At 37.9% G+C, this 18,081-nt stretch overlaps 1 protein-coding gene across 1 annotated transcript in view; it reads right to left on the bottom strand.

Moving 5' to 3' along the window:
• Positions 1–11,459, bottom strand: part of LOC140155636 (autophagy-related protein 16-1-like) — a 31,339-nt gene extending 19,880 nt beyond the window's left edge. Inside the window, exons 1-7 of the mRNA XM_072178551.1 lie at positions 11,334–11,459; positions 6,531–6,645; positions 5,988–6,087; positions 5,320–5,393; positions 3,647–3,737; positions 1,662–1,891; positions 362–473 (exon numbers count right to left, since the gene is read on the bottom strand). Of these exons, the coding sequence (XP_072034652.1) occupies positions 362–473; positions 1,662–1,891; positions 3,647–3,737; positions 5,320–5,393; positions 5,988–6,087; positions 6,531–6,645; positions 11,334–11,442 (831 nt within the window). The 5' untranslated portion in view covers positions 11,443–11,459. The remainder of the gene's footprint in view (positions 1–361; positions 474–1,661; positions 1,892–3,646; positions 3,738–5,319; positions 5,394–5,987; positions 6,088–6,530; positions 6,646–11,333) is intronic.
• Between the last annotated feature and the right edge of the window lie 6,622 nt (positions 11,460–18,081).

Raw genomic sequence — 18,081 nt, 5'->3', positions numbered from 1 at the left:
GTATTATAATAACTTTTAGGTATGGATATACAATAAAAATTATTATACACACACACATGTATCATATTTGTATTAAGCAATATTATAATTGGTCATCAGTGGTAAGCCTATTGTCAAATCTTTATTCTAAATTTAAACTTTGCTTCTAGGGCAAAAAATATTGTTTTCATGATTTTTGTTAAGATTTTGTAAAGATACAGAATAACAGCTTAAGTACTGCTAGTGTAACATTGGAACTGTTCCATACATAAACTGTGCTTATTGCACCGTCTCATATCATAAGTACAAATACAATAATTATGACACTTTCAAATAAAACACATTCCAACTTATCAATGTATTGCCATCCTCATGTACTTACAATTGTACACACGGCTTGTTCCGGGACTACAGCGGCCACACATATACCCATACTACTCCCTTGATATGGTGATGCAGCTTCTAATGATAAGCTATCAGCAGCTGATACTTTTCTATCAAACATAGCACCAAAAAAATGGAGAAAATAAGGAACAAAAGATTGATAAATCCTTATGCCTCATCTACTACATATCTTTTAAGAAATGTACAATATAGCTCTAGGGGATACTAGAATATTTAGGTTTAATTATATTTTAATCACTAAAAAACTTCCCTTTTTTTCAGAACAAAATATATATAAGTTACAGAAGATTTCCCTGCAATGAATGAATCCATCACAAATCTGTTAACCAAATTTGTGTGTACTACGAACAATAGGGACTGTCTTTTGGAATTTGCAGGAGAGCATTAAAAAGCTCTTCTGGAGCCTTCAAGGAGAGCTGTTTAGAGCATTTACAATAGAATGTAAGGACAGAATGGTCAACTAAGAAGAGCTAAAAATCACTCTCCTATATCAGATTTAAGGAGAGCAGTAGAGAGCGATTGCTCTAGCTCTCCTCAAAAGGCAGTCACTGGACTCAACAAGTTCTTGGTCACCTATAAAAATCTGAAAAAGATATACATTTGCTCTCATTTGTAGGTGACATTCTAATGTAAAATCATGTGGAGTTTGAGGCAATTGCCATTTACAGAACCAAAGTTATAAGAATAGATGTAGAACTTATTGAATGACTAGTAGATTAAGGGAGTGTATGGATTTCAACCTGCATAACCCATTTTGGAACAGACGACCCTAAATGGGTGACTCCATTTGAAATTTACACTCCCTGTATGGAAGATTAACCCTAACCCTACACGTGGTTTTTTTGCTATCGGAAGGGAAAGAAGAAACGAAAAAGGAGAGAAGGTGAAGAAAGAAGTCACTTGGTACCCCCGGGATTCGAACCCGGGACCCCTCGCATGCCACGCACACGATCACTGACAGGTAGCTGCCGAAGTTTGGCTGCCCCGGGCAGCAATTCCCTGGGTATTTATGACTTAGGCTGATTGCATCATCAAGTCACGTGGAATGCATTCACGCAGAGTGGTTTTAATAGTGAGCTTTAGTGAGACCTAGTTGGGTTAGGGTTAAGTTCATGTCTTCAATAGAGGGTGTATGTCAACTTGCATAACCCATTTTGGAGCAGAGGACCCCGAATGGGCGATTCCATTTGAAATTCACAATCCCTGTGTGGAAGATTAAGGTCATGTCTACTATAGGGGGTGTATGGATTTCAACTGGAATAGCACACTGGACCTACCTCTTAGGGTCTACTTTGATTTCTTTTGCAGCTTCCATCAAATCTTTTTGCATCTTTTCTTGTTTATGTTTCTGGAAAGCCTCATTGTCCTGGTTCATAAGTAACGCATCTCTGGCTTTCTCTTGCATCCATCTTGTTATCAACTCTGCGTTTTCCATCTGAATTATTTTCATGTTCTCTTCTGTCTTAACATACAGCAGCTGCAGAGTGCTGTGTTCATCTTTCAGAGTCTAGGTTTAACAAAATGTACAAACAAAATTGGTTGACATGTATGTGTGTTATCTTTATAATCACTTCAAATGTGTGACTCGGTCAAGAGAAATGAATCTAATAGTCAACAATTTTCAATTTATATTTTTGTTCATTTATTCATTTACCTGATAGGTTCATTATAAGAATACTAGAATTACGCGGTTCATAATACATGTAAGAATATAATGTTCAAGTGCTATCAGTGTACTAACTCAGACCTGAAGCTGCTTTATTTGCTGACAAATGGTTGGCCCTTTGTTTTAATATTTGGGCCTTTGGGGCCCCTAGCCTTGAACATCTGGGGCCAAAATGGGTAAAAGGCACATCTATGGGTTAGACCCCATACGTGTAGTGTGCCACATATGAGCCCTGGCCCTCTTGTAGTTTTAGAGCTAACCTTGTTATTCCGATGCCCCATTTTTCACATTTGGGGTCCTGGGGCCCATAATAGATGACATATGGGACTCTTGTATACTTGTGAATGTAGAGTGGCCCTACGGCTATCAGTGTACCAACTCAGGATCCTGAGGCTTTACTTGATGACAAAGAGCATGCTTTGTATTATTAAATCTGGACCCCTGAGGTCCATGACCTTTGAGCTCTGGGGTAGGGCCCATACATGTGCCCAGAATGTATCATGGGGTCCTTGTACTTTTTGTGCTAGTGTAGTAAATGTGTCGTAAATAATATTTACAAAGTTCTAGGAGAGTAGTTTGGTCCAGTAGTTAAAGCCATATTGTATTATATCACTCATACATAATTTCTAGACAGTTCATTGGTTGATTACCATTTGTCATTTTTACCATCACCCTCTCAGTGTGATAGTCTTTACCATCATAGTGCCTGCTGTAGTGCGCCTGCGCCAAGCCGTGCGTTGACTCTTAGATTCGCCGATTTAGGTATGGGGTGGATCCCAAAATGTGAAGTATATCGCGGCAAAACATGGTGTTATGTTAATGAAAAAATGTATTGCCTACCTTAAATAGTATTTTAGTAATAGAATTTATGTATGAGTGATATAAAACAAATATTAACTGTCTTAAATTTGTGTAATGGTGAAACATAATCACTGGTGAAAGATGTATTGTTCCATTCCACTTGCCGTTCCGGCTCGTGGAATGGAACAATCCATCTTTCACCTCGTGATTATATTTCGACCATCACACTCATAGACATAGAGGAGGACGTCCCCAATATTTTTCAAAATTCTGTTTTTTTACACGATGGTAATGTAATTTATTGAACTAACATACCCTGCAAAAAGTAAGACTTTAGGTACTGTAGTTTTGTCAAATTCCGAGATTTTGAATAAAATGCAGTAACCGTTGTTTAATTATTACAATGGAAATATTAGTCGAACACGTACATGTTTATAACACAGTGCGTACATGGTGTGCGGGATGATCATACACACATCAAAGGATCGTGGCGTAGAACAACCTACGTAGTGACACACATTGGCGACATCTATTTGCTTTACATGTACCTCAGTTGTTAAGCTCAAAAATTAAAAGGGGACATATCTGACAGTAAAAGCTAACATTTTATTGAAAAGAAATACTAATCTATTTTTATGAAAATGTTACAACATGGCTTTAACGTCATTGACTCTGGTAAGAAAAGACCCCAATTCGTTCCCCAGTGGAGTGGTGGCAAAATTCATATTCAATTATATCTGCAAAGTGTGCAGACCTGGGGTGGGCATCATGCACAATAAATCCTCAAAAACTCACATCATTGGCTTTCTGTAGTTCCAGCACTGCCTTCTGCATATTTTCCATCTCGGTTTCATAAGCATTCACCCGGATCGATGCTTCTTGTAAACTGAATTGTAATTGAAAAAAATCAATTTGCTTTGTGTTTTTTTAAATATTAATATTGTATTACAACAACAACAACAACAACAACAACAACAACAACAACAACAACAACAACAACAACAACAACAACAACAACAATAACAACAACAAAGCAAAGTGCAATGAAACCAAACTACAATAAATTTGAAAACAAGCAATAAACAAACAAGAACTTAACCATAACCATTTTTACATCCGAGATCTTCCAAAGAAAGAAGTTTTATCAAATGAGCTCTGGTTTTCTGCAAATTATAGGTACATCTAAAAGATGTGGCTTTTTACAAATGTAAACACTAAATTATGGATGCAAACACATTTAAAAATATTATCACATTCGTTGGAACCTGCTTTATATGGGACACCCTGTACTTGTACAGCGTGATATATGATTATACCTCTAGTACAATAACTGAAGTGGTTAGAAAATAAGTGAATATAATGTTGAAGTGCTATTAGTGTACTACTACTATATGATTATACCTCTAGTACAATACATTATACATAAGTGGTTAGAAAATTATGGGTTTGAGTGATTTTTAAAAGTGATCGCTTAAAAGCGATATACTATCATGATTATAGTGGCACAGTGGCACTTCTTCTTCTTGAATACTGCTCAATCCTCCTTAGGGAAACTGACGAGCAGGGATGAGTGTGCATGCGAAGATTTATTTAGTCCTTAATTCCCAAATCCTTAGTCTGGAAGTAGGTGTGTAGTGCTTGCTTGAATTGTTCTGGTTCAAAATATTGATGTTATGTCCGGTGGCAGAATGTAGGAATACTTGAAATTGTCAGTGCGGGCTTGTGGCTGAATAAAGGTGTCTTGTATGGATCGACGAGTGCGTCTTTCAGGCGGTAGCAGGTATGTCTGGACTGGTAGTGCCAGGTGCCACCCTGTGGCTTTTTGGAGGATGGAACTTCTGGCCATCTTTCTCCTTGTTGAGAGCATTTCCCATTTCAAATCTGTCATCATTTTTGACACACTGGCCTTCCAGTCATAGCTATTACAAACTAATCTTGCAGCTCTATGCTGAATCTTGCCCACCTGAAGTATCTGTTCTTTAGTGTGAGGGTCCCATACCCCATAACAATACTCCTACTCCAAGGTAGGCCTGACAAGGGCTTTGTAAGCAGTGATAATAGTGGGATTCCAAATCAGTGATGCACTGACCCACCCCAGATCTGTATCTATCGATTGACAAGCATAATCCCTCTGTCTGTGTAAGACTTATATCTTACACTGGGGTAGATTTCAAATCTCTCAAAACCTCTTACTCTAAAGGTAGCTATTTGCTACCTACAAAGATGCCAGCCTTTTCAGAAATGGTTTCACCACATTAAAAGTTGAGTGCATGCTATGAACTCATCATCTGCATTATAAACAGACTGCCTCAAAAAAAAAAAACAATTTGATAAATCCTTATGCCTCAAATGTTTTTCAAATGGGGTTTACCAGAATGAGTGACTTCATTTGAAATCTCTACTCCCTGTGTGGTCTTGTTCTCCATAGGGTGTATGGATTTCAACTGGAATACCCAATAGAAACCTACCTTGCCTCTTTTGTCTGTAGTTCTTTGTCTTTTTCTTGGAGTTGTGCTGTAATATTTATCAACTGTTGGGCATTCTGTAATAAAGAAACAACAAAATAAAAATGTTTATAATAAAAAATTAAGCTTCTAAATCTACCTTGTAACAAAAATAGAACATATCTTTTCAGTGTTTGCCAAAATAAGCAAAAAAAAATCCCTTGATTACAAATGCAATAGTTGCAAGTCCAGTAGCACCTTCTAAACTTGATTCAAATGGGCATTTTATTTGCTAAAAAATGCACATAATGAAAGGATGGTCCATTACTACTAAAAGCGATATTACAGCCGGTTGTTTTCATATCTAAATACCATTGCACAGGTTTCACAGCCTGGCTGGGAAATCCCTCATTCAATGACAGTTTCAAGCATTGTGGTTGCAGCAAGCTGCTGCAGCTTGCTGCGGAATGCTGCACACTGGTAAGTAGGTATGGGCCCTAAAGGGTTCAAAAACAAGTATTGAAATATTCAGTATGTTCAGCCAAATTTAGTGCCGGTTGGGAAGGCATCAATAAGGCTTAAATGCCAGTCATTAGCACTGAGTGCTGATTGTGGATGGCCAGTGCTGACTGGCATAGTGACATCCCTGCCTGTTACAAATTTAACTTTCTCAGAATCACCCTAATACTTACTTCTCCTTTCTTCCTGTGGATATCAGTCAGTTCTTCTTGTAACTTAAACACTTTTTGTTCTAACGCTGCTGTTTTAGTACCTGGAACACCACTACCAGCCCTGTATGGGATCAAAATAGAAAGCGACTGTTATTCAGGAAATGAAAAGGCCTACAAATCTGACATGAATCTGTGAATTTACATTGTATTCACCTAAAGGTCCTCGTAAAACATCAACAGTACAAATCCATATAATTATGTAAACATCCCGACACCACTGGCTACAGTTTATTCTTACAGAGCAAAAAAATGTAGTGAAGAACTGAGGTTGACCATGGTTTGACTACTTATATCACATTGCTCTAAATGTCCTACATGTACTATAACATGTTGTAACAAAATTGTCATCATGTTTTGCTTGAAAACATTTTTTCCACTCAAATAAAACAAGAAATGCAGTAATACTGTCCCAAAAACTAAAATGCCTGTAGCCTACAAGAAACAAACTGGTTTTTTAAAACAATATTATATGTACATGTAAGTGAATCAAATAATATCACATACCCTGATTCAACTTTCACTTGTAAATCTAGATTTTCATGTTTTAACCGCTCCACTTGGATCTTTAGTTGAATGCTCTGGGCCTTCACTACCTCTAGATTTGTGTACATCTTAGCATCTGTAATAAGAAAACATTGACAAGTACTTGAGAAGAACAAATTTAAATCTTTCTTTACCCAGAGCATTTATACAAAACATTGGAAAACACCCCCCCCCCACACACACACACAATGCAGTTGGCGCGACATCTATCTCATTTGATAGTCAAACACCAATAATCCTATTGTTGAAGAGGATAAAACCTTAAATGGTTATAGAATATTTAATAGCTCTGGTCTTTGTTTGCTTTTGCTGAATCCTGTTCAAGTGATGGGTTACCAGGCATTGTATTTTTTATAGGTATGTATAACCAACAATTAACAATGAGAGAACTTTCTTGAACCTCATTGACTTGGGTATGATTTGAAATGACCGCCAATTATGACTGTTTGATATTTATTGCCAGCAATGTGAAAAAAAAGACATGTATGTAGAAACGAAAAAAGCTACCATTTTGTTGAAGGAGCAAAGTTCAACAAACCATAACCCCGCTTCTAGATATCGTTTGAAGTCATTTGAATGATATACCATTTTAAAGCTTATGATGTATATTTTCTAAACACGAAATAAAACAAAATTGACCTGGGGAGGAATTTATGGCTCAATCGTCGTGTACAGTCACATAAAATGTATATACTATCACCCTTTATTTTTTTTGTTTTTTTTGGTGTCCACAAAACTTTACTAACTCACAAAATCTTATGTTCCAAGTAATAAATGCTCTTTCAGATGAAAATTTCAGTAGAAATCCATATAATGTTGTACACCAAGAATAAATTTGTGACAGAACCACTTCAGGGGCTACAATTTTGTACAGGCCAAAAATGTCTATTTGCTCATAGATAATTAGACATTGGTACATCGTTAATCCATTCTGAATATAATTAGGACTTACATGTATAAGTGCACTGTGTGTGTCCTTCAAAATTACTTTTGATTTTGGAAAATGGCACATATATCACATGTGTGTCCTTCAAAATTAAAAGTACTTTTGTGGAACAGTACGCAACACTGAGTCTGATTTTGACCCCTCCCCTGAAATCCCAACAAAATTCAAACATCTACATTTTTTGGCATCAGGCATTTCACACACAGCCAGTGAGTAACCACAATAAATCACCAAGAGGAACAGAGCACTTTGTTATTTGGATCACTTCAACAAATGGTCATGTTTTTTGAGGTGGGACCCAATTGTGTTAGGGGGATGTCATTTTCTTCGGAAGGGAGTGGGTCATGAATATGTCGGTGACCGGAGTAAATTTTTTTATGACCCCCCCTATCGCCGGCTATTTTTTTTTGCAACCCCCCCATCTCAGGTCGAAAATTTTTATGACCCCCCACTTCCACCTACACAGACTAACGACAAATTATTCATCGCCGGAACTAAGGCGTGAAGTGCGCAAAAACTTAAATGCGAAGAAAGTGTGCAGAGCGTGTTAAAATTTCCTTCCTTCTGATATCAAATACCTGTATCAATCTTACATGTACTATAAATAGGCTAATGTTGTGTGCGGGTATGAAAGTTAAAGGCTCCATCAGTTTCGATCCAAATATCATCTAATTCATAGGGGACATCGAGGCATATACCGAGACGGTAATGCGAAAATTTGGTTGAAAACGGTCAAGAATTGGCTCCAAAAACAGTGAAAATATGGGTACAAACGGGAGACAGAGCCAGAGACCAGTGGACATGATAATACGGAAAGAAGGAAAAATAAAGGTCAAAAAGGTACATGGACGGGTCACGGGATTATGATAACGGGTGAACACGTCCGCAGACACGCTATGAGAGGACGTAATAAATACGGGAAAAGGTTGTATGGAAACGGAAAATCACAAACTAAACAGAAGAAACTAAAAAAGAAAATGTAAGAAGAGACAGATTTAGATAAATAAATAAGACTGTTTCAGTAATAGCGGGTATCCCGCTAGTTTTTAATAATTTGCCATAAAATTTGCATTTTTTATATCATGAATTTCAAAAAAATCAAAATTATTGGATATTCCTCATATTCAGAATGCAATTTGATGTGCTCTCACATGATCACATCCCATAAAAATACAGTGCAAACATTGTAATCCGATCCCTTAAGGAGGATTTCGTGATCCTGACCTAGCATCCTCTTTTTATGACATTTATCAGTAGATATCCACAAAAAAAGCTTATTCCCAAAATTTCAGTTGATTCCGATTTTGCGTTTGCGAGTTATGCATGATTTGGCACAGCGGTAGTTCCCTCGCCTTGCACTACTGAGGTCCCGGGTTCAAGCCCCGGCAAGGCCCAAGGACTCATGGGATGTGCACTTGGTTTATCCCGATTCCATGCTCACTCTCGCAGGTTTTCTCCGGTTTCCTCCTGTATCGCAAAAATCGGTGATTAGTTGTTTGGTTATCAAAAACTTCCTTCACCCAATGGAATTTGGGGAGCTGCACAGATAATAGGTGGATGTTACAATCTAATTGTGTGCGCCGTTCGGCAGCAACTGGCCTAGTTGATGCGATCTGATTGTGATGATTCATTATTGCAGCGAAATTACAGCGCTTTGAGTCCTCTAAGATCTGGAGAAAGGCGCTTTATAAATCCAAAATTTATTTATTTATTTATTTTATTTCTGTGTATTAAACTGCTCCATAGGCAACTGTTAGGTATGATCATCAAATTTTCAAGTCGGATGTTTCACATGGAAATTGTTTTATTTGGTAAGGTGATTATTTAACTTAAAAAATGAGGGGTCAACCATGTCTGTAGGACAAAAAGTAGCAAAGTTATGGGCAAATGTCTTTTTACAAATTCTGTGACCATCATCAACTGTATATGAATTACTGTACAAAATTTAAGCAAGTATTTATAATGCAGCATGTTTCAGCACGGGCTGCACGGTGATCCATTTTACACAAAAGCGATTTTATTTGAAAAAATCTTACTATCACTGTATGATAACTTTTGTATCAAGCTATACCAATTGACAGTTTTTGACTTTCCACTCCAGGGTCTCGATTTGGACGTGAATCACCGAATCGATTCGCGCAGTGATTCACCTAACTTGGTACATATGCGAATCAAAGTTGATTCGCGTAGAAGAAAGAAAAAAACAAAAATAATAAAGAGAAATGCAAGAAACATTAAAAAAAGAAAAAAAAAAAAAAAAAAAAAAAAAAGAAAGAAACCAAGTGAAATGAAATAAAAAATTACATTGATAATAAGCCAGGGAATTTCGTGCGGGCTAGCGGGTACCCGCCCGAGATTACGTTACTCGGGCAGGAAATACCCTGCCCGGGTGCCCGAAATTCCAACAAAAAATAAATTCCAAATTTTTTTTTTTTTTTGGTTTTGTAGTGTCCCTGGACCTAGACCTAAATGCTAGTATCCAGCGTTCGAAATTTTGGTTGTCCGGTTGCCCGGGACAACTAAAAAAGTCGCCGGACAACCAAAAATACTGATTCGGTTGTCCGCCGGACAACCATAAATCTGTAGCCAAAACTCACCTTTGTATGCCTACAGACAACCAAAAACTTAGACGGACAACCAGAAATTGTAATCTGGTTGTCCGTGGGACAACCATTTATTTTTCCTTAATTCGAACACTGCTAGTATCATTCATGGTTGACCTATAAAAAAAAAATGAATAGGGCCTACTCTATAAGGCCAATGGAACTTGATTATTAGTTTCCGTTTGCATGTTTGAAAAAAAGGATGAGGTCGCTATTTCATTATTCATTATTCTGTCTCTTTTCATTATCCATTATGTCAACAAAATCAATGATTTTATCATGAACAGCTTTCTCCAAATTTAGGTTCCCCACCAGTACCAATGTATATATTGTTGATGAAAGACCATCTCAAAACCGGTATTAATGCTATCATCTTTACAGACATTTTGCAACAGATTGAGAAAAGATTTGAATTTGTTTTCATTTAAGAATAGAAATGTGCAATTTTTGTAATCACTAGAAACACGATGAGGTAATCCTTAAATTTCCATTAAATTTACTACATCCTCTACCTCTACAACTAAGAAAAACTGCTGATTATGATCAGCAGGAGATGTCAGACATTTTGAGAGTTTCAATTTTGATTATTTCCATTTCAATTTTCAGATCATTGACTTTTTTATGAAAATATTAAATGAAAGTTTTGGTCAAATTGAAAAAGTGATGCGGGCGGTCAATCACACCCCTAATTGATAAACAAACCATCAATTTCTCACCACCGGGGAATCACCTAGCGATTACACAAGTACAAGGATGGGGAATCCCCCTCGGAAGCTGAAGGCCATTTGTTTCTATTGATTTTTTGATAATATTTCGAGAATGGCACATCCGATACCCATAAAAATGGTGTCATTTTAAAGCTAAGATAATCAGCTTTCATCTTGTAATTTTGTATGGATAACTCAATTTTTATTTTCCCGGCAAGAGGTCCCTTTTGATGTGACGTGATGGCTCACATTTAAAATAATCACAATCTTAAAGTCAACAACAACAATGTAAATAAATCACGAACATACAGAGTGTTCAGAATGCCAATATTTGCAAAATAAAACAAATTGGGTATATTCAAAGTTGAAGCCTTGTATATTTCAAAGATAAAGTATGTGAATAGGGTTCCGAATTTTGCACCGTATCATCCTTATGGACACTCAATAAACATCCACTCAAATAACTTTAGAATTACCAGTGCTAACAATAAGGGTAAAGACAACTTACGTGATTCATAGATAGGTTTAATGCAGCTGCATTCCTTTTCATTTCGTCTCTTCAGTCGTCGAAAGATCAACTGTCTCCAATCGCTTTTCGTACGGATGGAAGTCGCCATCTTTTCGTTTTCCGGTATAGCCGTGTTTCTATTTATAAACACACGTAATTTTTGCATGACCCGTACTGTACAAGAACTGTCCTAAAAAAGGACAAGGTTGCTTGTTTGACATTTTTATCATGGCTCGGGGCTGTCATTTTCTTAGGAAGTGGGTAGGCCTATAATGTGAGTTTATCATATGTGGGCCATAATGATGCTTTTATAGGACCAAATTAGACTGGGAGCCCAGATGATTTATTCAGCTCAGAAGAGACAAAAGGTTTGATGGCCCGTGGATTAAAAAAATATTATACAAATATTTACTGCTCATGAGGGATCTGGTGGAATCTATTGGTCCCCGAGGTGAACTGGAGACCGTGAGCCTACTATTTCCCGAGACCGCCAGGTCGAGGGAAATAGTAGGCTCACGGTCTCCAGTTCACCGAGGGGACCAATAGATTCCACCAGATCCCGAATTTAGAGCAGTAAATATTTGTTTTATATCCTTCATTAATATATTCTTTGTTCATTAATGGGTTAAAAAGTTAGAAAGGCCTTTATCATAGGCATAGGCCTAGCATAAATGTAGGCTAAGCCATAGCATACATGCATAGTAAGGCTAGGCGTAGGCCTACATGCACAAACTTGAACTTAACAAAGCACGCACACAATTTGAGTGGCTATAAAGCTTACCGTTGTAATGTTGTATCTCTACAATACCGCCGTGAAACGAGTAGGCCTAACCATGTTCTCTGTTATTTCGCCGGCAATATAAGATATTGTTCCTGATGTAACTCAGATTATGTCATGAAACTGCCGTATTTTAGCTACACTTCTGTGCTGCTGCTTGTGTGCTTCGCAAGACAACATGACTTGCTACACATTAATACCCAGAACCGGTAGCGATATCCCGCGTATGTGGCGAGTTGCACCGACCACTAGGAACTGCGACGCGGCTATGAGGTCATACGCGCTCAGAGGGAGTATAGTATACAAATATATACTGCCATGAGAGGTTCTGGTTAAAACTATGGGCCCGAGGTGAGATCAATAGTACTATTTTCCTGAGGGGCGCAGCCCCGAAGGAAAATAGTATTAATTGAACTCAACGAGGGACCATAGTTTTAACCAGAACTTCGAATAAAGGCAGTATATATTTGTTTTATATACTTCATTAATATGTTCTTTGTTCATTGATTTGTTAAAAGAAAATTATTTGACGTTTTGACTCTCCCGCTTCTATCCTGAGTGAACAACACGACTAATTTAAGCACAACCTACCCTTCAAAAAATCGAATAGCCTAAAATCGGGCTAACCAATTACAGCAGCGCGAAATGACGCTTTGGCAGTTTCGCGTGCGTGAACTGTTCCGTCGCATCGAATGCGCGCGCGCGGAAGGCATGGTCAAAAGTAGGGCCTACTATTTACGGCTTGGAGGTACTATTTACGGCTCATCCGGGACATTGAAAATACTATTTACGGCTTAGAGGTACTATTGACGGATAGGAGTACTGATGGTAGAACTATTTTTGGTCATGTGATCCACTTTTAACCAATCAATGAACAAGAATATATTAATGAAGTATATAACAAAAAATATATCCCGGGGAAATAGTACTTTGAGTCGGCTTTTTGACTGCTTTGCAAAATAGCAAAACTATTTTTGGTCACATGATACTCGTTTAACCAATTAATGAACGAGAATATATTAATGAAGGATATAATATCCTATTCTGTCGGTCGGACATCCGGGCTATCTCTAGTCTCGGGCCCAAACTGCATGTGGCTCACGGTTTGTTATGAACAACAGAAACCGACTGTGAAGGAGGCTACATAGCGATGTTGTTGGAGTGATATTCAATTTCGGAAAAACGACACTCGACCATGGAATTTAATTTTAAGTTAAACGGTAAATCAAGTAAGTTTCTTCCACTCTGAAGACTTAGAAACGGTTGTGTGATTCCACTGACTATTTGCGGTCGAAATTTACATAACACCAATGACAGAAATCATCAACAAAAATCGAATCAGGGACTTGTTTTCACTCGAACATCATCAACCGGAAGTGACGTGACACGGACCGACAGAATTTTGCCAAATGAAACATAGCGGCCCCCTAGCTAAATCCTAAACTGGCAAATAAAGTAAAAAATTTTAATGTTTAGTCAATTTTTGGAAATAAGGGCCAAAAACATGCATTTTTATATGTTTTCGCCCGGGTTTTGTTTTGTTTTCGACAAACCGTTCAAACACAAGGGAACGTCCATTATATATGAGCCTTATATGGAAGTCACCACTTGACTTCGATTATTCCGTTGTATCAAAAGCCACAAGTACTTGAGTACCATCACCCACGGTCAGCTGACATTATTTTAGCAGATTTAAAAAAAAAAAAAAATACATTTATTATAAATGAAAATGAATCATGATATTATGATTTTTAAAAAAATTAAAAAAACACAGGAATTATTAGTAGGCCTACTAGAGATTTATCATGTAAAATAATAAACAAAGTCGTCATTTTAATAAATCATGACAAACTTATAAAATTAAAATCATGCTACTATGCTAGCCTACAGTGCCATCTAAATAAATTTAAATTAATTCATGAATGATAAATAAATGAAAGTTACCTGAAGAAATTAACAAAAATAAGAACACAAACAAATAATATATTATACTTAGCTATAGGCCTACAAATAAACGAACAGGCCTATAAAAAGAAAAAGATAAAGAAAAAATCTGAAATGAATTCAGTGTAGGCCTACTTTTTAATTGTATTGTTACAAATTCAAAAATAAGATAGTGATATTAAATAATAAATAGTAATAATAATATTAGGTCTAGTAATAATAATAATAATAAAATAATGATTAATATTTATAATAATTTTTTTTTTCGAATTCTGTGACAATCTAGACTACTCCGCAGTCCACTTGTCCATTGTGCATAGGCCTACTCTGGATATTGCTTAATGATCATTACCTGGCAGCAACTCTGATGTCAACACAATTGGATTTTTCTTAAAGAATAAAAAAGAAAAAAAGAAATGAATGCCCAATTTCATGGCCCTATAATATAATCCATTAGGGCCTAAATAAATAAACAATAGCAGAATAAAAATAAATATATGTAGGCCTAAACAATAACGTGCTTAATTTTGTAAACAACTAAGTTGTATAATTATGTTTAATTCGGGATGATTACCGCCGAATTTCGCTGTTTATTATGTCAAAAGTTACATTTAATATAACCAACCATTGATCATGTTGATTAGGTTTCTTAAACCGTGAAGAGAGTTACAACTTTTAACCAATAAACGGGTTATCGCGCCATGTAGTGAACACGTTGCTTCGATTGCATAAAGTTGTTTAAGGATTTCGTATACGGGAAAATAAGAGTGTATTCAGCTGAAGAAACACATGGATGAATCTCTTTTCATTGGAACTATTACCCATTGAGGTTTGCAAAAATACCAATGCCAGCAACTTTTTTCCTGTACGGGAGCCCAGACAGTAGCCTCAAAGGGCCCGATGTCCCATAATACGTCCACGGCGAATTCACCGTGACCTTTCCAGCCATAAACCCGCTTATTGAAGATTAAAACGATATAGGCCTATATGCAGTACAAAACCATTATATAGTAATCTATTGTCCAATGCAAATTTATTACCACCTGATAATATTGATCCAATGAGCGACCGAATTGTCCGCTACGGACGACTAATCCAATCGATAATGCCGCTATTGACATGTACGAGCGGAGCTCCACTGACCGAGTTTTGGGATATTTTTCACTGGTTTGCAGCTGTTTGCTGTCATTTACTCATCAAGGCGAACCACCGTTATTATAAGGACTATGCCAATTATTTAAAGATTGACATGTAGAGAATAAGCAATAATTGATTGACAGAAAGTACTAAATTTGTACCTATGACGGTTTTATGACACCAAATTTCCAAATACGACCAAAAAATGGCTGCCCGGTGATGCAAAATGTGCATTGGAATGCAAAAGAATAAGTAATTGAAACATAGAGCAAGTACTAAAATCCCGGGGGGCTGAAGAAGAAACAATTTTGCCGCCCCTTCCTTAACAGCCCGAAAAGGTTGACCCAATTTTTTTCACGGTCGTTTGAAAAAGTGAAGAAAAAAAAAAAAAAAAAAAAAGGGATTTTAGGTGCTAGCGCCCTAAAAGCAACCTTTTTTCAAAAAATTTTATGCTTTTTCAAATTTTTGCGCCCTTTTTTCTTTGCTAATTCGTTTTGCCGCCCCTTCGTTTTTGCCGCCCCTGTTTTTGCCGCCCCTTCTTCTACCGCCGCCCCTTCGTTTTTACCGCCCCTACTTTGACCCCGGGGGGCTGGCGCCCCAAAGCCCCCCAAAAAAAAATACGCGCATGATAACTAGTTCATCCCCAATAGCTACAGCGCTACCAGTAGGGTTCAATTGCCTATTGTGAGTGCCCCTGTGTTGTGTGCATACATGTAGTTAACAATAACTGCATGATGCTCTAGGTCATGTAGGTGGATCTTTTTGAATTGGATCTTTTGCACATTGGGGTTTACAAAAATACCAATGCCAGCAACTTTTCCTGTACGGGTAGGGCTACCAAGCCTCACAATGCCCCGGTACGGGTATCCAGACAGTAGCCTCAAAATGCCCGATGTCCCATAAATTTTAACACCATGGATACCAGTGCTGTAGATGGGCGTCAAGTCTACAAAAGACAAAGCTGAAAACTTTTGCCGGACCTTTCCCAGCACAGAAAAATCTGCTCCTGAAGGTCAGCATTCAGCATCATGCTCAAAGGATCTAGGAAAAGATAGCCTTCAAGGTCAAAAATTTTAAGAAGCTTAATAGCAATCTGCAACCAGATAAAGTTACTAGTCCTGATGTAATCATTGCAAGCGTCCTGAAGAAATATGCCTACAGCACAGAACTTGCAAGAGCAGTCAGTCTGCTGTTTGAGCTTTGCTTCTCCAAGGAAGTTTTCCCCAGCCAATGGAAGACTGCATTTGTCACCCATATTCACAAGAGATTGGAAGTCTAATTCATCTATGTATCGCCCCTCTCTCTGCTCTACATCATCATTAAGATCATGGAGGCTGTTGTACAGAACCAACTTCAGAAGTACCTCCTTGGAAAGCACTGATATCAGATAGACAGTTTGGATTTAGGCCATACCACAGCTGACATCTTTACCATTCTGACCCAAGAGTGGTCCTACCCCGGGTCCAACTCCCTGGACAGAGGCAACGACCTGCGTCTGATTGCCCTGGATATCAAACAAGCATTCGATAATGTTTGGCATAATGGACTTTGATCGAAACTCAAGGCAAAAGGATTATCTGGCAAGCTGCTCATCTGGATTAGGAGCTACCCGACATACCGTATCGTTCCATCAAAGTTGTCTTTATCTGGCCAGTCATCAAATACTTCCTCCATTAGGGGTCCAAATTAAACCCACTTTTGTTCTGTGTCTTTATTGATGACCTGGGTGATGCATGTGAAACCCAGTTCTACATCTACGCAAATTATTCCACCTTGTTTTGTGAGATTACATCTGGAGACAAAGAAAAAAAAGCGTAGTGATTTACAGTGCACTACGCAAGCCTCAGCACACTTTACATGTTGTCGCTGATCACTTCGGCCCACATCATTCCATAAACCACTTAACAACAACACAGGGACTTCAATTTGCAGCTTCAAGCGTGCACACACCAGATATTCCACAAATAACTACCAAACAACATTGAGGCCTTTTACTGCTAGCCTGAACAGAGAACTGGAGAAAGTGATAATATGGGCAGATATATGGGCATGACAGACGGATGGTGACCTTAGAGACATCGAAACGTAAGGCAATGAGAATATCAAGAAAGAGGAATCCAACCAAGCTAAATATTCTGTTTGGTACCACAAAACTGGCTGAGAAGGAGGAGCTGGAGATCTTAGGAGTCACAGACGACAGCAAGCTGACCTTGACATTTCTAACGTCTCATCCAGAGCAGGCAGAAGCTGGGCGCTCTGATGAGAGTTGCAAATAAACTTGATGTCAGAGGCAGAGCAAATGTTTACAAGGTTTAATTTTGAAGTGTGATGGAATACGCCTCACTGTCTTAGATGAGTGCTAGCATCACCACTCTAGGATTACTAGACTCTATCCAGAGGATTGAGAGGAAGGCCCTTCGAATCATAGGCGTGAGCAAAGAAGCAAGTACAGAGCTGAACATCACATCCATCAAAGACGTCAAGTGGCTGCAACAACAGTCCTCTATAAAATGCACTGAGCTTGTACCCACGAGATCTGAAGGCACAGCTACCAAAGTCATTTGAAGTCAGAAGGCTACCCGCTCAAGCTTGTCCATGCCTTGCCATACTCTCACAGTACCAGTTTCTAGAACCATATCTACTGACAGGACCTTCATTCACACTTCAGTTCACGTTTGGAGTAGCCTACCAGATGCATGGTAGTCGGACACATATCTGACAATGGCGCACCATCCTTCAAGATCATAGTGCATATTAAGCATCTTATCACATGTCTGATGCTTTGGCACATGTGTTTTTCTTTTATAGTGCCTAATAATCAAGTGCCTGTATATAACTTCTTGAAATGTGTCACTCCTCATGGGCTATTGTTCACTCTAGCATTTAAAA

This window comes from Amphiura filiformis, chromosome 6 (genome assembly GCF_039555335.1).
Source record: "Amphiura filiformis chromosome 6, Afil_fr2py, whole genome shotgun sequence".
Taxonomy (NCBI): domain Eukaryota; kingdom Metazoa; phylum Echinodermata; class Ophiuroidea; order Amphilepidida; family Amphiuridae; genus Amphiura; species Amphiura filiformis.
This window is presented reverse-complemented; position numbering and strand designations above follow the sequence as displayed.